The sequence below is a fragment of the Drosophila miranda genome (assembly GCF_003369915.1).
Source record: "Drosophila miranda strain MSH22 chromosome Y unlocalized genomic scaffold, D.miranda_PacBio2.1 Contig_Y1_pilon, whole genome shotgun sequence".
Classification (NCBI taxonomy): domain Eukaryota; kingdom Metazoa; phylum Arthropoda; class Insecta; order Diptera; family Drosophilidae; genus Drosophila; species Drosophila miranda.
The window spans coordinates 43,819,654-43,842,690 of record NW_022881603.1 but is presented as its reverse complement, the minus strand read 5'-3'; the positions used below and the strand labels follow the sequence as shown (position 1 = coordinate 43,842,690).

The 23,037-nt window shown below is 40.0% G+C and overlaps 9 protein-coding genes and 1 long non-coding RNA gene across 12 annotated transcripts in view; 6 read left to right on the top strand and 4 right to left on the bottom strand.

Moving 5' to 3' along the window:
* The first annotated feature begins 671 nt into the window (after window positions 1–671).
* On the top strand, window positions 672–2,173 carry LOC117190241 (inactive peptidyl-prolyl cis-trans isomerase shutdown-like). The gene is made up of 2 exons (XM_033395294.1): window positions 672–1,363; window positions 1,430–2,173. Exons 1-2 carry the CDS (start codon window positions 695–697, stop codon window positions 1,946–1,948), a joined length of 1,188 nt encoding a protein of 395 aa, XP_033251185.1. The 5' UTR covers window positions 672–694; the 3' UTR covers window positions 1,949–2,173.
* Window positions 2,161–3,062, bottom strand: LOC117190289 (dynein light chain roadblock-type 1-like). Its single transcript, XM_033395371.1, has 2 exons — window positions 2,739–3,062; window positions 2,161–2,664 (listed from the first exon to the last, which is right to left on the bottom strand). The coding sequence occupies exons 1-2, from the start codon at window positions 2,757–2,759 to the stop codon at window positions 2,356–2,358; spliced, it is 330 nt and encodes a 109-aa protein (XP_033251262.1). The 5' UTR covers window positions 2,760–3,062; the 3' UTR covers window positions 2,161–2,355.
* A 2,310-nt stretch (window positions 3,063–5,372) lies between these two features.
* Window positions 5,373–5,953, top strand: LOC117191692 (inactive peptidyl-prolyl cis-trans isomerase shutdown-like). Its single transcript, XM_033396490.1, has 2 exons — window positions 5,373–5,398; window positions 5,467–5,953. Exons 1-2 carry the CDS (start codon window positions 5,373–5,375, stop codon window positions 5,951–5,953), a joined length of 513 nt encoding a protein of 170 aa, XP_033252381.1.
* A 36-nt stretch (window positions 5,954–5,989) lies between these two features.
* On the top strand, window positions 5,990–7,009 carry LOC117190265 (inactive peptidyl-prolyl cis-trans isomerase shutdown-like). Its single transcript, XM_033395322.1, has 2 exons — window positions 5,990–6,217; window positions 6,284–7,009. The coding sequence occupies exons 1-2, from the start codon at window positions 6,014–6,016 to the stop codon at window positions 6,800–6,802; spliced, it is 723 nt and encodes a 240-aa protein (XP_033251213.1). The 5' UTR covers window positions 5,990–6,013; the 3' UTR covers window positions 6,803–7,009.
* On the bottom strand, window positions 6,997–7,936 carry LOC117190307. Its single transcript, XR_004473669.1, has 2 exons — window positions 7,575–7,936; window positions 6,997–7,500 (listed from the first exon to the last, which is right to left on the bottom strand). It is a non-coding gene; the product is annotated as an uncharacterized LOC117190307 (long non-coding RNA).
* A 2,464-nt stretch (window positions 7,937–10,400) lies between these two features.
* On the top strand, window positions 10,401–11,940 carry LOC117191690 (inactive peptidyl-prolyl cis-trans isomerase shutdown-like). Its single transcript, XM_033396489.1, has 3 exons — window positions 10,401–10,545; window positions 10,614–11,355; window positions 11,422–11,940. Exons 1-3 carry the CDS (start codon window positions 10,490–10,492, stop codon window positions 11,938–11,940), a joined length of 1,317 nt encoding a protein of 438 aa, XP_033252380.1. The 5' UTR covers window positions 10,401–10,489.
* Window positions 11,941–12,062: 122 nt separating this feature from the next.
* LOC108159433 (dynein light chain roadblock-type 1-like) overlaps window positions 12,063–23,037 on the bottom strand; it is a 76,786-nt gene continuing 65,811 nt past the window's right edge. For 2 of the 3 annotated variants that reach the window (XM_033395340.1, XM_033395341.1), the window contains one exon: window positions 12,063–12,608. In XM_033395340.1, coding sequence (XP_033251231.1) covers window positions 12,330–12,608 — 279 coding nt within the window. In that variant the 3' untranslated portion in view covers window positions 12,063–12,329. Of the gene's footprint in view, window positions 12,609–16,984; window positions 17,015–17,084; window positions 17,396–23,037 lie in introns of those variants that run through there. The other variant, XM_033395342.1, reaches the window with a different exon arrangement.
* On the top strand, window positions 14,786–16,523 carry LOC117190245 (inactive peptidyl-prolyl cis-trans isomerase shutdown-like). Its single transcript, XM_033395298.1, has 3 exons — window positions 14,786–14,929; window positions 14,998–15,748; window positions 15,815–16,523. The coding sequence occupies exons 1-3, from the start codon at window positions 14,874–14,876 to the stop codon at window positions 16,067–16,069; spliced, it is 1,062 nt and encodes a 353-aa protein (XP_033251189.1). The 5' UTR covers window positions 14,786–14,873; the 3' UTR covers window positions 16,070–16,523.
* On the top strand, window positions 19,521–20,962 carry LOC117190235 (inactive peptidyl-prolyl cis-trans isomerase shutdown-like). Its single transcript, XM_033395283.1, has 2 exons — window positions 19,521–20,318; window positions 20,385–20,962. The coding sequence occupies exons 1-2, from the start codon at window positions 19,533–19,535 to the stop codon at window positions 20,901–20,903; spliced, it is 1,305 nt and encodes a 434-aa protein (XP_033251174.1). The 5' UTR covers window positions 19,521–19,532; the 3' UTR covers window positions 20,904–20,962.
* On the bottom strand, window positions 21,126–21,817 carry LOC117190287 (dynein light chain roadblock-type 1-like). The gene is made up of 2 exons (XM_033395369.1): window positions 21,709–21,817; window positions 21,126–21,634 (listed from the first exon to the last, which is right to left on the bottom strand). The coding sequence occupies exons 1-2, from the start codon at window positions 21,727–21,729 to the stop codon at window positions 21,326–21,328; spliced, it is 330 nt and encodes a 109-aa protein (XP_033251260.1). The 5' UTR covers window positions 21,730–21,817; the 3' UTR covers window positions 21,126–21,325.

The following is a 23,037-nucleotide window of genomic DNA, read 5'->3' as shown; positions in this document are numbered from 1 at the left end:
GACTTTCGTCATTAATAAAACCATTGCTAGAATAATCAACAACAAAATAAAGAACAATTTAAGTCTCATCTTAGCTGCTATCTTTAGTTCCAAATGTTTTCGTACGAAGTCATAAACAGTTTTTGTACTATCAACAATTAACACACACATTTTAAACCATGAAAATGGAATTATGACTGGATTGAATGGAGTAAAAACTCAAATTTAATTAAAAATTTAAAAAAAATTTGTCGGCTAGTTTTAAATTGACCAAAAGGGTATGTTAATGCAAGCAGTTTATTTAAGTGTGGACTGCTTGCTCAACAAAATTCACAAATTTCCGATTTTTGTGGAAAATTTGTTATCCTGTTTAATTAAAGAGGTCATAAGTGTGCTAAGGTCGTTTTTTCATCGGTATATACTTGGTATATTTCTGAGGGTGTCACTGCCTAGCGCGCATTTTTGTAATTAACCCAAACAAGTTAAAGTTGGGAAAAAGTGTGGAAAAAATGGAAGATAATTTTTCATATTGCACTCAAATGCTCAAGGAACCACTGCAACTTGGGTAAGCATCGAAATTTGATAAATTTGCACAATCATGTGCTGCCTAGACGCTGCCTCTTACTCTTCTAGAAAACTCGTTGGCTCTGGCTCACAATTTGAGGTAGAACAGTCGCCATTTGAGGCTTACGATGATGATTTTAATGTCGACGAAATGGAAGATTGTGATAACGCTCCAGATGTTGATGAAGAAGAGCTCGCTTCTCCATCGACCCAATCGTTCGAGGAACTCAAAAAATTGATGGAGCCGATCAATGAGAACATTTTTAAGCGCATCACACGTGAGGGGCACCAGGGCCGAGGTCTGGTGCCAGACAAGGCACGTGTCGCTGAGCGCTATAGTGGTTATTGGGAAGGCGAGAGTTCTCCTTTTGATTCCTCATTGATGCGCCGGACTAAATTCTATTTTGAGACCGGTGCAGGTTGCGATGTGCTAGAAGGCCTCCAGGCTGATGTACTTACCATGCGCCCATATGAAAAAGCCGAATTTATTATATCCTATAAGTTGCTATTTCACGAGATGGGCTGCCCGCCGCGCATTAAACCACGTTCAGATGGACTTTTCAAAATCGAAGTTCTTCACTTCACATTGATCGGGGACTCAGATGCCTTCGCGTCAATGGCCGCTGTGGATCGGGACAAGTTTGCAATAGTTTACCCCAAGGCATTAGACATGCACATGCATGGCAAGGACTGTGTGAAGCGCTTTCGCTACCGCAACGCCGTCACTGCCTTCGAGCGGGCCGTAAGCTCTCTAAACTATTGCCGTCTAGCCAATGATGAGGATGAGCGCAAGCAAATCGCTCTGTTGATCACTCTCAATGTAACTATGCAACTTGTAGCGTCGTGGCTCATCCCCACTTATGTGTTTTTTTTTTAACTTTTCCAGCAAAACTTGATGATCTGCTACAATAAATTGCATAATCCCAAACGCGTGTGCATTACGATGAAAGCCTTGCGGCGTCTCACTGAAAATAAGCCTTCCTGTAAGGCCCTCTACCAGGAAGGTTGCGCCCTGTCCGCCTTAGGCGAATATAAGGATGCTCGGTGTATATTTATGCAGGCTCAAGCCAAGAAGCCCGATAACAATGAGATCAGTGCTAAGATTACTGACCTGGACAAGAAAATCAAAAAATACAAAGAGGCATCTCAGGACATTTGGACTCGTGCGTTGTCAGGCCAGAAGTTTAAAGAAGTAAAGGATGAAACCAAATGTAATCCCAGTGTTGAAGAACTTGTGAAGGAGCTTGAGACTTCCGAAAAATCGTCGGTGACACTTTTGCGGGGTGCCTATATAAACTCGGACATTGTAATGTTATCCAAAATGGCCAAGGAGCACAAAATGAAACTAACGGTGTCCCCTATTGACGAGAATGACTTGACGTTGTCCAAGCTAAATCTGCACTGATTCGGGCACTGTTTCCCATTGAAGGATTAATCCATTTAAATAAACAACAGACAACCAAATTCAATATTTTACATTAGTTCTAGAAGAACTTAACGTTTATGTTGTACATACTGAAGAGTATGAAAATGAAATGTGTTTTATAAATACGAGTACAAGAATATATTTACTTTCTGTTGGTCAGAAAATGTCATCTGTTTTTGGAATATATTTTGTTTTTAAGCTGAAGCTCTGAGGACTATTTATTACTTATTTGATTGAATTTATATTCAGGTAGTCACATAAATGAACAGTTTGTTGTGTTTGGGCTGTGTACAAAGTGAGAAGAATGTTTTACGTGTAAGAAGTTGGATGACTAACAACGTAGATATATGTAGGAGCAATTATTTAAAAATTGGAGGAATGACGATTTAGATCCTCAACCTTAAGATGTGTATCCTTTGGATTTTGCACTTGCCATCAGGTGTTAGCAGGACCTCGTGGAATCTGGTACGGACTCGCAACATGGTCAGGAGCTGTGGTGGCTCCATTTTTGATAGAAAAGCCTGACACTTTTCACGCAAATTCTCATAAAGACAGGCATGTTGAAGTGCGTCTTGGCGTTCCATTGACGTTTTGATCGGCACACCGGAACGATTCATGATTAATATTTCTTCAACCCCTGGCTTTTCCTCTAAAAGTCGGTATACCTCATAAATATAACTCTTGGTACGCTTGGGCTGTGGAATTGGCGATTAGTTAGTTGAATTATAATACTTTGAGGTCTACACTTGATAGATAGGTATGTGCAAACCTCAGTTTCGGCTGCCTGCATTGTGAGTAGTGTATCTCAGAGCTCTACGCTTTGAGATCAGCTGGTATCTCAAAAATAATGAATTTACTTGTTTAAATCAACTATCGCTAAGCTTGCTACATCATCTTTATTGGTATAATTTAACACTATAAAAAGTGATTAGGCACACACTCCATCTACTCCATCAGCCCATCGTTTGGCACTGACTTTCGTCATTAATAAAACCATTGCTAGAATAATCAACAACAGAATAAAGAACAATTTAAGTCTCATCTTAGCTGCTATCTTTAGTTCCAAATGTTTTCGTACGAAGTCATAAACAGTTTTTGTACTATCAACAATTAACACACACATTTTAAACCATGAAAATGGAATTATGACTGGATTGAATGGAGTAAAAACTCAAATTTAATTAAAAATTTAAGAAAATTTTGTCGGCTAGTTTTAAATTGACCAAAAGGGTATGTTAATGCAAGCAGTTTATTTAAGTGTGGACTTCTTGCTCAACAAAATTCACAAATTTCCGATTTTTGTGGAGAGACCTGTTTGGTGCTGCGCGTTGAGTCTCGCAGACTCTTTTGATGACATAGGTTCGAGACCGCCCGGAGACAAAGACTCAAAATTCAAATTTGATTGCGTTTTTGAAATGAATCGCTGAGAGCGGCGGGTGCCCCTCTATTTGGCCGGGTTTAATTTTACAATAATTAATGCCGTAAATGCAAGAGGAGGTAGATTCATTGAACAGGTGGGAATTCGCCTTCGGTGCCCGTAACGGTTATCAAATCCGTGGGAAAACTATCATCCTTGTTTCCCTCCACAATATTTTGGGGGATCTTTCGCCCAGGGCTATTTGGATGGGCTGGATCTTTTAGTTGTTCTAGTTAAACACATAAAAAAGATTTTAATTGCCAACCTGGCGTTAGGGGTTTCAGAAATCCAGTCGATTGTGTCATATGTATAGCCGCGCGGATTCAGGTGTTGTTATTGCGAGTTTACCCACCCAACCATGTAAACACTGCTCTTTTATTCCGTGTTAGTCCTTAAGCCTTAATATATTCTCCTCCCAGTACCCCATTGTAATTACTTTACTCCAATTAAATATCGACTAATCTTCATTGTATTTTCATTATAATAATCATATATTACAGACTGTCAGCGTCTGGCGTTTTGTGAGGATATGCGCCATCGAAGCTACTGAGCCATCACTTGGGAAGTGTGCCGTCTCAATGATTGCACATTATTAAAAAATTCCGAACTTTTCTCCTCATGTATGTATGACGATGAGAAAATTTAAATGCAAAACTGAAATATTATTATTATCAGCAATCAGTCTTGTTGGTGGCTTATAATTGGTTCTCAATCGCTGCAACGAACCTGCATGCAAGCGGGGGTTATTTAACTGTAACTGTATGTAACAGTAATTAAATGTTGGGTTTTAAAAACAGGTCTTAATTCTGGAGAGCACTTATTAAATTTCGGCACGCGAATTGATGTATTGAGGCGGACTTGGCATGTGCACCATGCCCCCTTAACAGATTTAACTGATATTAGCCACATGTGCGAAAATTCTTTGGTAGAGGTTGGTTACCTGATGGGAGGGGCTATGTAACTTTCTTTTATTATACCCGATACTCAAAATGAGGGCGAAAATCTGTGGCATCCACAATTTCGACGATTCGAGAAAACTAAAAACGCAGAATCATAGATAACGACCATATCTATCAGATTGATGAATCTGGATCAGATCAGATCATTTTGATAGCCAAAAGGAACAAATCAATTTGCAGTGGCTACGCAGCGCCCGACGTCACGGTCAGACTGATTTTCTGTCTCTCTCGCACGCACTCTTTCTCGTGTCGTTTAATATTCGCGGCGTCTGCCGGAGGGGAGCCATACTGACTAAGTATCGGGTATAAATGTAGAGTTGCGGCGTCCGCAGCAACTCACAACGTTCCCCCTCGTTTTATTATTACAAAATTAAATTTTTTAATTACTTTTCAAATACGCAGATAGATTTGGGGCGTTAGAAATGTTTAATGAATTCGTGGTTTTTCATGGTGTGGTTTTATCTATGCGTTCTATGAACTGGCACATCTACATATGTATGTACTCAGGAGTACTTAAAAGTAGCTAATCGTGTAGAAAAAAAACTTTGTGGGCAGTTCGACCTTTTTCGTTACAACATTTTTTTATTTATATAAAAAGTTCAATAAAAGGGAGTGGCTAAAATTAGCATATCTTGAATCAAAATCGAGAAATATGGTTTCCCATCCTCGACGGAACGATTAACCCATTGTCGCCCAAGGCGGTTTTTTAATATTCCACCAAATATCAAGAAAATTTAATCATTTTGGCGCTGTTACAGTGAAAGATATCGTGTGTGTGTTTTTTTTTTTTTGTAATTTCAGAGAAAAGATTTACAAACAGTATTAATTTTCGCAGTTTAACTCAATTTGTTATCCTGTTTAATTAAAGAGGTCATAAGTGTGCTAAGGTCGTTTTTTCATCGGTATATACTTGGTATATTTCTGAGGGTGTCACTGCCTAGCGCGCATTTTTGTAATTAACCCAAACAAGTTAAAGTTGGGAAAAAGTGTGGAAAAAATGGAAGATAATTTTTCATATTGCACTCAAATGCTCAAGGAACCACTGCAACTTGGGTAAGCATCGAAATTTGATACATTTGCACAATCATGTGCTGCCTAGACGCTGCCTCTTACTCTTCTAGAAAACTCGTTGGCTCTGGCTCACAATTTGAGGTAGAACAGTCGCCATTTGGGGCTGGCGATGATGATTTTAATGTCGACGAAATGGAAGATTGTGATAACGCTCCAGATGTTGATGAAGAAGAGCTCGCTTCTCCATCGACCCAATCGTTCGAGGAACTCAAAAAATTGATGGAGCCGATCAATGAAAACATTTTTAAGCGCATCACACGTGAGGGGCACCAGGGCCGAGGTCTGGTGCCAGACAAGGCACGTGTCGCTGTGCGCTATAGTGGTTATTGGGAAGGCGAGAGTTCTCCTTTTGATTCCTCATTGATGCGCCGAACTAAATTCTATTTTGAGACCGGTGCAGGTTGCGATGTGCTAGAAGGCCTCCAGGCTGATGTACTTACCATGCGCCCATATGAAAAAGCCGAATTTATTATATCCTATAAGTTGCTATTTCACGAGATGGGCTGCCCGCCGCGCATTAAACCACGTTCAGATTGACTTTTCAAAATCGAAGTTCTTCACTTCACATTGATCGGGGACTCAGATGCCTTCGCGTCAATGGCCGCTGTGGATCGGGACAAGTTTGCAATAGTTTACCCCAAGGCATTAGACATGCACATGCATGGCAAGGACTGTGTGAAGCGCTTTCGCTACCGCAACGCCGTCACTGCCTTCGAGCGGGCCGTAAGCTCTCTAAACTATTGCCGTCTAGCCAATGATGAGGATGAGCGCAAGCAAATCGCTCTGTTGATCACTCTCAATGTAACTATGCAACTTGTAGCGTCGTGGCTCATCCCCACTTATGTGTTTTTTTTTTAACTTTTCCAGCAAAACTTGATGATCTGCTACAATAAATTGCATAATCCCAAACGCGTGTGCATTACGATGAAAGCCTTGCGGCGTCTCACTGAAAATAAGCCTTCCTGTAAGGCCCTCTACCAGGAAGGTTGCGCCCTGTCCGCCTTAGGCGAATATAAGGATGCTCGGTGTATATTTATGCAGGCTCAAGCCAAGAAGCCCGATAACAATGAGATCAGTGCTAAGATTACTGACCTGGACAAGAAAATCAAAAAATACAAAGAGGCATCTCAGGACATTTGGACTCGTGCGTTGTCAGGCCAGAAGTTTAAAGAAGTAAAGGATGAAACCAAATGTAATCCCAGTGTTGAAGAACTTGTGAAGGAGCTTGAGACTTCCGAAAAATCGTCGGTGGCACTTTTGCGGGGTGCCTATATAAACTCGGACATTGTAATGTTATCCAAAATGGCCAAGGAGCACAAAATGAAACTAACGGTGTCCCCTATTGACGAGAATGACTTGACGTTGTCCAAGCTAAATCTGCACTGATTCGGGCACTGTTTCCCATTGAAGGATTAATCCATTTAAATAAACAACAGACAACCAAATTCAATATTTTACATTAGTTCTAGAAGAACTTAACGTTTATGTTGTACATACTGAAGAGTATGAAAATACGAGTACAAGAATATATTTACTTTCTGTTGGTCAGAAAATGTCATCTGTTTTTGGAATATATTTTGTTTTTAAGCTGAAGCTCTGAGGACTATTTATTACTTATTTGATTGAATTTATATTCAGGTAGTCACATAAATGAACAGTTTGTTGTGTTTGGGCTGTGTACAAAGTGAGAAGAATGTTTTACGTGTAAGAAGTTGGATGACTAACAACGTAGATATATGTAGGAGCAATTATTTAAAAATTGGAGGAATGACGATTTAGATCCTCAACCTTAAGATGTGTATCCTTTGGATTTTGCACTTGCCATCAGGTGTTAGCAGGACCTCGTGGAATCTGGTACGGACTCGCAACATGGTCAGGAGCTGTGGTGGCTCCATTTTTGATAGAAATGCCTGACACTTTTCACGCAAATTCTCATAAAGACAGGCATGTTGAAGTGCGTCTTGGCGTTCCATTGACGTTTTGATCGGCACACCGGAACGATTCATGATTAATATTTCTTCAACCCCTGGCTTTTCCTCTAAAAGTCGGTATACCTCATAAATTTAACTCTTAGTACGCTTGGGCTGTGGAATTGGCGATTAGTTAGTTGAATTATAATACTTTGAGGTCTACACTTGATAGACAGGTATGTGCAAACCTCAGTTTCGGCTGCCTGCATTGTGAGTAGTGTATCTCAGAGCTCTACGCTTTGAGATCAGCTGGTATCTCAAAAATAATGAATTTACTTGTTTAAATCAACTATCGCTAAGCTTGCTGCATCATCTTTATTGGTATAATTTAACACTATAAAAAGTGATTAGGCACACACTCCATCTACTCCATCAGCCCATCGTTTGGCACTGACTTTCGTCATTAATAAAACCATTGCTAGAATAATCAACAACAGAATAAAGAACAATTTAAGTCTCATCTTAGCTGCTATCTTTAGTTCCAAATGTTTTCGTACGAAGTCATAAACAGTTTTTGTACTATCAACAATTAACACACACATTTTAAACCATGAAAATAGAATTATGACTGGATTGAATGGAGTAAAAACTCAAATTTAATTTAAAAAAAATTTAAAAAATTTTGTCGGCTAGTTTTAAATTGACCAAAAGGGTATGTTAATGCAAGCAGTTTATTTAAGTGTGGACTGCTTGCTCAAGAAAATTCACAAATTTCCGATTTTTGTGGAGAGACCTGTTTGGTGCTGCGCGTTGAGTCTCGCAGACTCTTTTGATGACATAGGCTCGAGACCGCCCGGAGACAAAGACTCAAAATTCAAATTTGATTGCGTTTTTGAAATGAATCGCTGAGAGCGGCGGGTGCACCTCTATATGGCCGGGTTAATTTTACAATAATTAATGCCGTAAATGCAAGAGGAGGTAGATTCATTGAACAGGTGGGAATTCGCCTTTGGTGCCCGTAACGGTTATCAAATCCGTGGGAAAACTATCATCCTTGTTTCTCTCCACAATATTTTGGGGGATCTTTCGCCCAGGGCTATTTGGATGGGCTGTATCTTTTAGTTGTTCTAGTTAAACACATAAAAAAGATTTTAATTGCCAACCTGGCGTTAGGGGTTTCAGAAATCCAGTCGATTGTGTCATATGTATAGCCGCGCGGATTCAGGTGTTGTTATTTCGAGTTTACCCACCCAACCATGTAAACACTGCTCTTTTATTCCGTGTTAGTCCTTAAGCCTTAATATATTCTCCTCCCAGTACCCCCATGTTAATTACTTTACTCCAATTAAATATCGACTAATCTTCATTGTATTTTCATTATAATAATCATATATTACAGACTGTCAGCGTCTGGCGTTTTGTGAGGATATGCGCCATCGAAGTTACTGAGCCATCACTTGGGAAGTGTGCCGTCTCAATGATTGCACATTATTCAAAAATTCCGAACTTTTCTCGTCATGTATGTATGACGATGAGAAAATTTAAATGCAAAACTGAAATATTATTATTATCAGCAATCAGTCTTGTTGGTGGCTTATAATTGGTTCTCAATCGCTGCAACGAACCTGCATGCAAGCGGGGGTTATTTAACTGTAACTGTATGTAACAGTGATTAAATGTTGGGTTTTAAAAACAGGGCTTAATTCTGGAGAGCACTTATTAAATTTCGGCACGCGAATTGATGTATTGAGGCGGCCTTGGCATGTGCACCATGCCTCCTTAACAGATTTAACTGATATTAGCCACATGTGCGAAAATTCTTTGGTAGAGGTTGGTTACCTGATGGGAGGGGCTGTGTAACTTTCTTTTATTATACCCGATACTCAAAATGAGTATTGGGGTATATTAGATTTGTGGTAAAAGTGGTTGTGTGTAACGTCCAGAAGGAATCGTTTCCGACCCAATAAAGTATATATATTCTGGATCAGCATCAATAGCCGAGGCGATTGAGCCCTGAATGTCTGTCCGTCTGTCCGTCCGTCCGTCCGTCCGTCTGTCCGTCCCCTTCAGCGCCTAGTGCTCAAAGACTATAAGAGCTAGAGAAACGATGTTTTGGATCCAGACTTCTGTGATATGTCACTGCTACAAGAATATTTCAAAACTTTGCCCCCCCCCCCCCCACTTCCGACCACACAACGGGCGAAAATCTATGGCATCCACAATTTCGACGATTCGAGAAAACTAAAAACGCAGAATCATAGATAACGACCATATCTATCAGATTGCTGAATCTGGATCAGATCAGATCATCTTTATAGCCAAAAGGAACAAATCAATTAGCAGTGGCTACGCAGCGCCCGACGTCACGGTCAGACTGATTTTCTGTCTCTCTCGCACGCACTCTTTCTCGTGTCGTTTAATATTCGCGGCGTCTGCCGGAGTGGAGCCATACTGACTAAGTATCGGGTATAAATGTAGAGTTGCGGCGTCCGCAGCAACTCACAACGTTCTCCCTCGTTTTATTATTACAAAATTAAGTTTTTTAATTACTTTTCAAATACGCAGATAGATTTGGGGCGTTAGAAATGTTTAATGAATTCGTGGTTTTTCATGGTGTGGTTTTATCTATTCGTTCTATGAACTGGCACATCTACATATGTATGTACTCAGGAGTACTTAAAAGTAGCTAATCGTGTAGAAAAAAAACTTTGTGGGCAGTTCGACCTTTTTCGTTACAAAATTTTTTTATTTATATAAAAAGTTCAATAAAAGGGAGTGGCTAAAATTAGCATATCTTGAATCAAAATCGAGAAATATGGTTTCCCATCCTCGACGGAACAATTAACCCATTGTCGCCCAAGGCGGTTTTTTAATATTCCACCAAAAATAAAGAAAATTGAATCATTTTGGCGCTGTTACAGTGAAAGATATCGTGTGTGTGTGTTTTTTTTTTTTTTGTAATTTCAGAGAAAAGATTTACAAACAGTATTATTTTTCGCAGTTTAACTCAATTTGTTATCCTGTTTAATTAAAGAGGTCATAAGTGTGCTAAGGTCGTTTTTTCATCGGTATATACTTGGTATATTTCTGAGGGTGTCACTGCCTAGCGCGCATTTTTGTAATTAACCCAAACAAGTTAAAGTTGGGAAAAAGTGTGGAAAAAATGGAAGATAATTTTTCATATTGCACTCAAATGCTCAAGGAACCACTGCAACTTGGGTAAGCATCGAAATTTGATACATTAGCACAATCATGTGCTGCCTAGACGCTGCCTCTTACTCTTCTAGAAAACTCGTTGGCTCTGGCTCACAATTTGAGGTAGAACAGTCGCCATTGGGGGCTGGCGATGATGATTTTAATGTCGACGAAATGGAAGATTGTGATAACGCTCCAGATGTTGATGAAGAAGAGCTCGCTTCTCCATCGACCCAATCGTTCGAGGAACTCAAAAAATTGATGGAGCCGATCAATGAAAACATTTTTAAGCGCATCACACGTGAGGGCCGAGGTCTGGTGCCAGACAAGGCACGTGTCGCTGAGCGCTATAGTGGTTATTGGGAAGGCGAGAGTTCTCCTTTTGATTCCTCATTGATGCGCCGAACTAAATTCTATTTTGAGACCGGTGCAGGTTGCGATGTGCTAGAAGGCCTCCAGGCTGATGTACTTACCATGCGCCCATATGAAAAAGCCGAATTTATTATATCCTATAAGTTGCTATTTCACGAGATGGGCTGCCCGCCGCGCATTAAACCACGGTCAGATGGACTTTTCAAAATCGAAGTTCTTCACTTCACATTGATCGGGGACTCAGATGCCTTCGCGTCAATGGCCGCTGTGGATCGGGACAAGTTTGCAATAGTTTACCCCAAGGCATTAGACATGCACATGCATGGCAAGGACTGTGTGAAGCGCTTTCGCTACCGCAACGCCGTCACTGCCTTCGAGCGGGCCGTAAGCTCTCTAAACTATTGCCGTCTAGCCAATGATGAGGATGAGCGCAAGCAAATCGCTCTGTTGATCACTCTCAATGTAACTATGCAACTTGTAGCGTCGTGGCTCATCCCCACTTATGTGTTTTTTTTTTAACTTTTCCAGCAAAACTTGATGATCTGCTACAATAAATTGCATAATCCCAAACGCGTGTGCATTACGATGAAAGCCTTGCGGCGTCTCACTGAAAATAAGCCTTCCTGTAAGGCCCTCTACCAGGAAGGTTGCGCCCTGTCCGCCTTAGGCGAATATAAGGATGCTCGGTGTATATTTATGCAGGCTCAAGCCAAGAAGCCCGATAACAATGAGATCAGTGCTAAGATTACTGACCTGGACAAGAAAATCAAAAAATACAAAGAGGCATCTCAGGACATTTGGACTCGTGCGTTGTCAGGCCAGAAGTTTAAAGAAGAAAAGGATGAAACCAAATGTAATCCCAGTGTTGAAGAACTTGTGAAGGAGCTTGAGACTTCCGAAAAATCGTCGGTGGCACTTTTGCGGGGTGCCTATATAAACTCGGACATTGTAATGTTATCCAAAATGGCCAAGGAGCACAAAATGAAACTAACGGTGTCCCCTATTGACGAGAATGACTTGACGTTGTCCAAGCTAAATCTGCACTGATTCGGGCACTGTTTCCCATTGAAGGATTAATCCATTTAAATAAACAACAGACAACCAAATTCAATATTTTACATTAGTTCTAGAAGAACTTAACGTTTATGTTGTACATACTGAAGAGTATGAAAATACGAGTACAAGAATATATTTACTTTCTGTTGGTCAGAAAATGTCATCTGTTTTTGGAATATATTTTGTTTTTAAGCTGAAGCTCTGAGGACTATTTATTACTTATTTGATTGAATTTATATTCAGGTAGTCACATAAATGAACAGTTTGTTGTGTTTGGGCTGTGTACAAAGTGAGAAGAATGTTTTACGTGTAAGAAGTTGGATGACTAACAACCTAGATATATGTAGGAGCAATTATTTAAAAATTAGAGGACTGACGATTTAGATCCTCAACCTTAAGATGTGTATCCTTTGGATTTTGCACTTGCCATCAGGTGTTAGCAGGACCACGTGGAATCTGGTACGGACTCGCAACATGGTCAGGAGCTGTGGAGGCTCCATTTTTGATAGAAATGCCTGACACTTTTCACGCAAATTCTCATAAAGACAGGCATGTTGAAGTGCGTCTTGGCGTTCCATTGACGTTTTGATCGGCACACCGGAACGATTCATGATTAATATTTCTTCAACCCCTGGCTTTTCCTCTAAAAGTCGGTATACCTCATAAATATAACTGTGGAATTGGCGATTAGTTAGTTGAATTATAATACTTTGAGGTCTACACTTGATAGATAGGTATGTGCAAACCTCAGTTTCGGCTGCCTGCATTGTGAGTAGTGTATCTCAGAGCTCTACGCTTTGAGATCAGCTGGTATATCAAAAATAATGAATTTACTTGTTTAAATCAACTATCGCTAAGCTTGCTACATCATCTTTATTGGTATAATTTAACACTATAAAAAGTGATTAGGCACACACTCCATCTACTCCATCAGCCCATCGTTTGGCACTGACTTTCGTCATTAATAAAACCATTGCTAGAATAATCAACAACAGAATAAAGAACAATTTAAGTCTCATCTTAGCTGCTATCTTTAGTTCCAAATGTTTTCGTACGAAGTCATAAACAGTTTTTGTAATATCAACAATTAACACACACATTTTAAACCATGAAAATAGAATTATGACTGGATTGAATGGAGTAAAAACTCAAATTTTTAATTAAATTTAAAAAAATGTTGTCGGCTAGTTTTAAATTGACCAAAAGGGTATGTTAATGCAAGCAGTTTATTTAAGTGTGGACTGCTTGCTCAACAAAATTCACAAATTTCCGATTGTGGAGAGACCTGTTTGGTGCTGCGCGTTGAGTCTCGCAGACTCTTTTGATGACATAGGTTCGAGACCGCCCGGAGACAAAGACTCAAAATTCAAATTTGATTGCGTTTTTGAAATGAATCACTGAGAGCGGCGGGTGCCCCTCTATTTGGCCGGGTTAATTTTACAATAATTAATGCCGTAAATGCAAGAGGAGGTAGATTCATTGAACAGGTGGGTATTCGCCTTTGGTGCCCGTAACGGTTATCAAATCCGTAGGAAAACTATCATCCTTGTTTCTCTCCACAATATTTTGGGGGATCTTTCGCCCAGGGCTATTTGGATGGGCTGGATCTTTTAGTTGTTCTAGTTAAACACATAAAAAAGATTTTAATTGCCAACCTGGCGTTAGGGGTTTCAGAAATCCAGTCGATTGTGTCATATAGCCGCGCGGATTCAGGTGTTGTTATTTCGAGTTTACCCACCCAACCATGTAAACACTGCTCTTTTATTCCGTGTTAGTCCTTAAGCCTTAATATATTCTCCTCCCAGTACCCCATTGTAATTACTTTACTCCAATTAAATATCGACTAATCTTCATTGTATTTTCATTATAATAATCATATATTACAGACTGCCAGCGTCTGGCGTTTTGTGAGGATGTGCGCCATCGAAGTTACTGAGCCATCACTTGGGAAGTGTGCCGTCTCAATGATTGCACATTATTCAAAAATTCCGAACTTTTCTCGTCATGTATGTATGACGATGAGAAAATTTAAATGCAAAACTGAAATATTATTATTATCAGCAATCAGTCTTGTTGGTGGCTTATAATTGGTTCTCAATCGCTGCAACGAACCTGCATGCAAGCGGGGGTTATTTAACTGTAACTGTATGTAACAGTGATTAAATGTTGGGTTTTAAAAACAGGGCTTAATTCTGGAGAGCACTTATTAAATTTCGGCACGCGAATTGATGTATTGAGGCGGCCTTGGCATGTGCACCATGCCCCCTTAACAGGTTTAACTGATATTAGCCACATGTGCGAAAATTCTTTGGTAGAGGTTGGTTACCTGATGGGAGGGGCTATGTAACTTTCTTTTATTATACCCGATACTCAAAATGAGTATTGGGGTATATTAGATTTGTGGTAAAAGTGGATGTGTGTAACGTCCAGAAGGAATAGTTTCCGACCCAATAAAGTATATATATTGTGGATCAGCATCAATAGCCGAGGCGATTGAGCCCTGAATGTCTGTCCGTCTGTCCGTCCGTCCGTCTGTCCGTCCCCTTCAGCGCCTAGTGCTCAAAGACTATAAGAGCTAGAGAAACGATGTTTTGGATCCAGACTTCTGTGATATGTCACTGCTACAAGAATATTTCAAAACTTTAATAAAAAATAAAGAAAATTGAATCATTTTGGCGCTGTTACAACGAAAGATATCGTGTGTGTGTTTTTTTTTTTGTAATTTCAGAGAAAAGATTTACAAACAGTATTATTTTTCGCAGTTTAACTCAATTTGTTATCCTGTTTAATTAAAGAGGTCATAAGTGTGCTAAGGTCGTTTTTTTATCGGTATATACTTGGTATATTTCTGAGGGTGTCACTGCCTAGCGCGCATTTTTGTAATTAACCCAAACAAGTTAAAGTTGGGAAAAAGTGTGGAAAAAATGGAAGATAATTTTTCATATTGCACTCATATGCTCAAGGAACCACTGCAACTTGGGTAAGCATCGAAATTTGATAAATTTGCACAATCATGTGCTGCCTAGACGCTGCCTCTTACTCTTCTAGAAAACTCGTTGGCTCTGGCTCACAATTTGAGGTAGAACAGTCGCCATTTGGGGCTGGCGATGATGATTTTAATGTCGACGAAATGGAAGATTGTGATAACGCTCCAGATGTTGATGAAGAAGAGCTCGCTTCTCCATCGACCCAATCGTTCGAGGAACTCAAAAAATTGATGGAGCCGATCAATGAGAACATTTTTAAGCGCATCACACGTGAGGGGCACCAGGGCCGAGGTCTGGTGCCAGACAAGGCACGTGTCGCTGTGCGCTATAGTGGTTATTGGGAAGGCGAGAGTTCTCCTTTTGATTCCTCATTGATGCGCCGAACTAAATTCTATTTTGAGACCGGTGCAGGTTGCGATGTGCTAAAAGGCCTTCAGGCTGCTGTACTTACCATGCGCCCATATGAAAAAGCCGAATTTATTATATCCTATAAGTTGCTATTTCACGAGATGGGCTGCCCGCCGCGCATTAAACCACGTTCAGATGGGCTTTTCAAAATCGAAGTTCTTCACTTCACATTGATCGGGGACTCAGATGCCTTCGCGTCAATGGCCGCTGTGGATCGGGACAAGTTTGCAATAGTTTACCCCAAGGCATTAGACATGCACATGCATGGCAAGGACTGTGTGAAGCGCTTTCGCTACCGCAACGCCGTCACTGCCTTCGAGCGGGCCGTAAGCTCTCTAAACTATTGCCGTCTAGCCAATGATGAGGATGAGCGCAAGCAAATCGCTCTGTTGATCACTCTCAATGTAACTATGCAACTTGTAGCGTCGTGGCTCATCCCCACTTATGTGTTTTTTTTTAAACTTTTCCAGCAAAACTTGATGATCTGCTACAATAAATTGCATAATCCCAAACGCGTGTGCATTACAATGAAAGCCTTGCGGCGTCTCACTGAAAATAAGCCTTCCTGTAAGGCCCTCTACCAGGAAGGTTGCGCCCTGTCCGCCTTAGGCGAATATAAGGATGCTCGGTGTATATTTATGCAGGCTCAAGCCAAGAAGCCCGATAACAATGAGATCAGTGCTAAGATTACTGTCCTGGACAAGAAAATCAAAAAATACAAATAGGCATCTCAGGACATTTGGACTCGTGCGTTGTCAGGCCAGAAGTTTAAAGAAGTAAAGGATGAAACCAAATGTAATCCCAGTGTTGAAGAACTTGTGAAGGAGCTTGAGACTTCCGAAAAATCGGGGTGCCTATATAAACTCGGACATTGTAATGTTATCCAAAATGGCCAAGGAGCACAAAATGAAACTAACGGTGTCCCCTATTGACGAGAATGACTTGACGTTGTCCAAGCTAAATCTGCACTGATTCGGGCACTGTTTCCCATTGAAGGATTAATCCATTTAAATAAACAACAGACAACCAAATTCAATATTTTACATTAGTTCTAGAAGAACTTAACGTTTATGTTGTACATACTGAAGAGTATGAAAATACGAGTACAAGAATATATTTACTTTCTGTTGGTCAGAAAATGTCATCTGTTTTTGGAATATATTTTGTTTTTAAGCTGAAGCTCTGAGGACTATTTATTACTTATTTGATTGAATTTATATTCAGGTAGTCACATAAATGAACAGTTTGTTGTGTTTGGGCTGTGTACAAAGTGAGAAGAATGTTTTACGTGTAAGAAGTTGGATGACTAACAACGTAGATATATGTAGGAGCAATTATTTAAAAATTGGAGGAATGACGATTTAGATCCTCAACCTTAAGATGTGTATCCTTTGGATTTTGCACTTGCCATCAGGTGTTAGCAGGACCTCGTGGAATCTGGTACGGACTCGCAACATGGTCAGGAGCTGTGGAGGCTCCATTTTTGATAGAAATGCCTGACACTTTTCACGCAAATTCTCATAAAGACAGGCATGTTGAAGTGCGTCTTGGCGTTCCATTGACGTTTTGATCGGCACACCGGAACGATTCATGATTAATATTTCTTCAACCCCTGGCTTTTCCTCTAAAAGTCGGTATACCTCATAAATATAACTCTTGGTACGCTTGGGCTGTGGAATTGGCGATTAGTTAGTTGAATTATAATACTTTGAGGTCTACACTTGATAGGTATGTGCAAACCTCAGTTTCGGCTGCCTGCATTGTGAGTAGTGTATCTCAGAGCTCTACGCTTTGAGATCAGCTGGTATCTCAAAAATAATGAATTTACTTGTTTAAATCAACTATCGCTAAGCTTGCTACATCATCTTTATTGGTATAATTTAACACTATAAAAAGTGATTAGGCACACACTCCATCTACTCCATCAGCCCATCGTTTGGCACTGACTTTCGTCATTAATAAAACCATTGCTAGAATAATCAACAACAGAATAAAGAACAATTTAAGTCTCATCTTAGCTGCTATCTTTAGTTCCAAATGTTTTCGTACGAAGTCATAAACAGTTTTTGTAATATCAACAATTAACACACACATTTTAAACCATGAAAATGGAATTATGACTGGATTGAATGGAGTAAAAACTCAAATTTTTAATTAAATTTAAAAAAATTTTGTCGGCTAGTTTTAATTTCCGATTTTTGTGGAGAGACCTGTTTGGTGCTGCGCGTTGAGTCTCGCAGACTCTTTTGATGACATAGGTTCGAGACCGCCCGGAGACAAAGACTCAAAATTCAAATTGATTGCGTTTTTGAAATGAATCGCTGAGAGCGGCGGGTGCCCCTCTATTTGGCCGGGTTAATTTTACAATAATTAATGCCGTAAATGCAAGAGGAGGTAGATTCATTGAACAGGTGGGAATTCGCCTTTGGTGCCCGTAACGGTTATCAAATCCGTAGGAAAACTATCATCCTTGTTTCTCTCCACAATATTTTGGGGGATCCTTCGCCCAGGGCTATTTGGATGGGCTGGATCTTTTAGTTGTTCTAGTTAAACACATAAAAAAGATTTTAATTGCCAACCTGGCGTTAGGGGTTTCAGAAATCCAGTCGATTGTGTCATATGTATAGCCGCGCGGATTCAGGTGTTGTTATTTCGAGTTTACCCACCCAACCATGTAAACACTGCTCTTTTATTCCGTGTTAGTCCTTAAGCCTTAATATATTCTCCTCCCAGTACCCCATTGTAATTACTTTACTCCAATTAAATATCGACTAATCTTCATTGTATTTTCATTATAATAATCATATATTACAGACTGTCAGCGTCTGGCGTTTTGTGAGGATGTGCGCCATCGAAGTTACTGAGCCATCACTTGGGAAGTGTGCCGTCTCAATGATTGCACATTATTCAAAAATTCCGAACTTTTCTCGTCATGTATGTATGACGATGAGAAAATTTAAGTGCAAAACTGAAATATTATTATTATCAGCAATCAGTCTTGTTGGTGGCTTATAATTGGTTCTCAATCGCTGCAACGAACCTGCATGCAAGCGGGGGTTATTTAACTGTGATTAAATGTTGGGTTTTAAAAACAGGGCTTAATTCTGGAGAGCACTTATTAAATTCGGCGGCCTTGGCATGTGCACCATGCCCCCTTAACAGATTTAACTGATATTAGCCACATGTGCGAAAATTCTTTGGTAGAGGTTGGTTACCTGATGGGAGGGGCTATGTAACTTTCTTTTATTATACCCGATACTCAAAATGAGTATTGGGGTATATTAGATTTGTGGTAAAAGTGGATGTGTGTAACGTCCAGAAGGAATAGTTTCCGACCCAATAAAGTATATATATTCTGGATCAGCATCAATAGCCGAGGCGATTGAGCCCTGAATGTCTGTCCGTCTGTCCGTCCGTCCGTCTGTCCGTCCCCTTCAGCGCCTAGTGCTCAAAGACTATAAGAGCTAGAGAAACGATGTTTTGGATCCAGACTTCTGTGATATGTCACTGCTACAAGAATATTTCAAAACTTTAATAAAAAATAAAGAAAATTGAATCATTTTGGCGCTGTTACAGTGAAAGATATCGTGTGTGTGTTTTTTTTTTGTAATTTCAGAGAAAAGATTTACAAACAGTATTATTTTTCGCAGTTTAACTCAATTTGTTATCCTGTTTAATTAAAGAGGTCATAAGTGTGCTAAGGTCGTTTTTTCATCGGTATATACTTGGTATATTTCTGAGGGTGTCACTGCCTAGCGCGCATTTTTGTAATTAACCCAAGCAAGTTAAAGTTGGGAAAAAGTGTGGAAAAAATGGAAGATAATTTTTCATATTGCACTCAAATGCTCAATCATTTTGGCGCTGTTACAGTGAAAGATATCGTGTGTGTGTGTTTTTTTTTTTGTAATTTCAGAGAAAAGATTTACAAACAGTATTATTTTTCGCAGTTTAACTCAATTTGTTATCCTGTTTAATTAAAGAGGTCATAAGTGTGCTAAGGTCGTTTTTTCATCGGTATATACTTGGTATATTTCTGAGGGTGTCACTGCCTAGCGCGCATTTTTGTAATTAACCCAAACAAGTTAAAGTTGGGAAAAAGTGTGGAAAAAATGGAAGATAATTTTTCATATTGCACTCAAATGCTCAAGGAACTACTGCAGCATCGAAATTTGATAAATTTGCACAATCATGTGCTGCCTAGACGCTGCCTCTTACTCTTCTAGAAAACTCGTTGGCTCTGGCTCACAATTTGAGGTAGAACAGTCGCCATTTGGGGCTGGCGATGATGATTTTAATGTCGACGAAATGGAAGATTGTGATAACGCTCCAGATGTTGATGAAGAAGAGCTCGCTTCTCCATCGACCCAATCGTTCGAGGAACTCAAAAAATTGATGGAGCCGATCAATGAGAACATTTTTAAGCGCATCACACGTGAGGGGCACCAGGGCCGAGGTCTGGTGCCAGACAAGGCACGTGTCGCTGTGCGCTATAGTGGTTATTGGGAAGGCGAGAGTTATCCTTTTGATTCCTCATTGATGCGCCGAACTAAATTCTATTTTGAGACCGGTGCAGGTTGCGATGTGCTAAAAGGCCTCCAGGCTGCTGTACTTACCATGCGCCCATATGAAAAAGCCGAATTTATTATATCCTATAAGTTGCTATTTCACGAGATGGGCTGCCCGCCGCGCATTAAACCACGTTCAGATGGACTTTTCAAAATCGAAGTTCTTCACTTCACATTGATCGGGGACTCAGATGCCTTCGCGTCAATGGCCGCTGTGGATCGGGACAAGTTTGCAATAGTTTACCCCAAGGCATTAGACATGCACATGCATGGCAAGGACTGTGTGAAGCGCTTTCGCTACCGCAACGCCGTCACTGCCTTCGAGCGGGCCGTAAGCTCTCTAAACTATTGCCGTCTAGCCAATGATGAGGATGAGCGCAAGCAAATCGCTCTGTTGATCACTCTCAATGTAACTATGCAACTTGTAGCGTCGTGGCTCATCCCCACTTATGTGTTTTTTTTTTAACTTTTCCAGCAAAACTTGATGATCTGCTACAATAAATTGCATAATCCCAAACGCGTGTGCATTACGATGAAAGCCTTGCGGCGTCTCACTGAAAATAAGCCTTCCTGTAAGGCCCTCTACCAGGAAGGTTGCGCCCTGTCCGCCTTAGGCGAATATAAGGATGCTCGGTGTATATTTATGCAGGCTCAAGCCAAGAAGCCCGATAACAATGAGATCAGCGCTAAGATTACTGACCTGGACAAGAAAATCAAAAAATACAAAGAGGCATCTCAGGACATTTGGACTCGTGCGTTGTCAGGCCAGAAGTTTAAAGAAGTAAAGGATGAAACCAAATGTAATCCCAGTGTTGAAGAACTTGTGAAGGAGCTTGAGACTTCCGAAAAATCGTCGGTGGCACTTTTGCGGGGTGCCTATATAAACTCGGACATTGTAATGTTATCCAAAATGGCCAAGGAGCACAAAATGAAACTAACGGTGTCCCCTATTGACGAGAATGACTTGACGTTGTCCAAGCTAAATCTGCACTGATTCGGGCACTGTTTCCCATTGAAGGATTAATCCATTTAAATAAACAACAGACAACCAAATTCAATATTTGACATTAGTTCTAGAAGAACGGTTTTCTAGTGTGATGGTTGCTGTGACGCGTCTTACAAACTATGTTGTACATACTGAAGAGTATGAAAATACGAGTACAAGAATATATTTACTTTCTGTTGGTCAGAAAATGTCATCTGTTTTTGGAATATATTTTGTTTTTAAGCTGAAGCTCTGAGGACTATTTATTACTTATTTGATTGAATTTATATTCAGGTAGTCACATAAATGAACAGTTTGTTGTGTTTAGGCTGTGTACAAAGTGAGAAGAATGTTTTACGTGTAAGAAGTTGGATGACTAACAACGTAGATATATGTAGGAGCAATTATTTAAAAATTGGAGGAATGACGATTTAGATCCTCAACCTTAAGATGTGTATCCTTTGGATTTTGCACTTGCCATCAGGTGTTAGCAGGACCTCGTGGAATCTGGTACGGACTCGCAACATGGTCAGGAGCTGTGGTGGCTCCATTTTTGATAGAAATGCCTGACACTTTTCACGCAAATTCTCATAAAGACAGGCATGTTGAAGTGCATCTTGGCGTTCCATTGACGTTTTGATCGGCACACCGGAACGATTCATGATTAATATTTCTTCAACCCCTGGCTTTTCCTCTAAAAGTCGGTATACCTCATCAATATAACTCTTGGTACGCTTGGGCTGTGGAATTGGCGATTAGTTAGTTGAATTATAATACTTTGAGGTCTACATTTGATAGATAGGTATGTGCAAACCTCAGTTTCGGCTGCCTGCATTGTGAGTAGTGTATCTCAGAGCTCTACGCTTTGAGATCAGCTGGTATCTCAAAAATAATGAATTTCCTTGTTTAAATCAACTATCGCTAAGCTTGCTACATCATCTTTATTTGTATAATTTAACACTATAAAAAGTGATTAGGCACACACTCCATTTACTCCATCAGCCCATCGTTTGGCACTGACTTTCGTCATAAATAAAACCATTGCTAGAATAATCAACAACAGAATAAAGAACAATTTAAGTCTCATCTTAGCTGCTATCTTTAGTTCCAAATGTTTTCGTACGAAGTCATAAACAGTTTTTGTACTATCAACAATTAACACACACATTTTAAACCATGAAAATGGAATTATGACTGGATTGAATGGAGTAAAAACTCAAATTTGATTAAAAATTTAAAAAAATTTTGGCGTCTAGTTTTAAATTGACCAAAAGGGTATGTTAATGCAAGCAGTTTATTTAAGTGTGGACTGCTTGCTCAACAAAATTCACAAATTTCCGATTTTTGTGGAGAGACCTGTTTGGTGCTGCGCGTTGAGTCTCGCAGACTCTTTTGATGAAATAGGTTCGAGACCGCCCGGAGACAAAGACTCAAAATTCAAATTTGATTGCGTTTTTGAAATGAATCGCTGAGAGCGGCGGGTGCCCCTCTATTTGGCCGGGTTAATATTACAATAATTAATGCCGTAAATGCAAGAGGAGGTAGATTCATTGAACAGGTGGGAATTCGCCTTCGGTGCCCGTAACGGTTATCAAATCCGTGGGAAAACTATCATCCTTGTTTCCCTCCACAATATTTTGGGGGATCTTTCGCCCAGGGCTATTTGGATGGGCTGTATCTTTTAGTTGTTCTAGTTAAACACATAAAAAAGATTTTAATTGCCAACCTGGCGTTAGGGGTTACAGAAATCCAGTCGATTGTGTCATATGTATAGCCGCGCGGATTCAGGTGTTGTTATTTCGAGTTTACCCACCCAACCATGTAAACACTGCTCTTTTATTCCGTGTTAGTCCTTAAGCCTTAATATATTCTCCTCCCAGTACCCCATTGTAATTACTTTACTCCAATTAAATATCGACTAATCTTCATTGTATTTTCATTATAATAATCATATATTACAGACTGTCAGCGTCTGGCGTTTTGTGAGGATATGCGCCATCGAAGTTACTGAGCCATCACTTGGGAAGTGTGCCGTTTCAATGATTGCACATTATTCAAAAATTCCGAACTTTTCTCGTCATGTATGTATGACGATGAGAAAATTTAAATGCAAAACTGAAATATTATTATTATCAGCAATCAG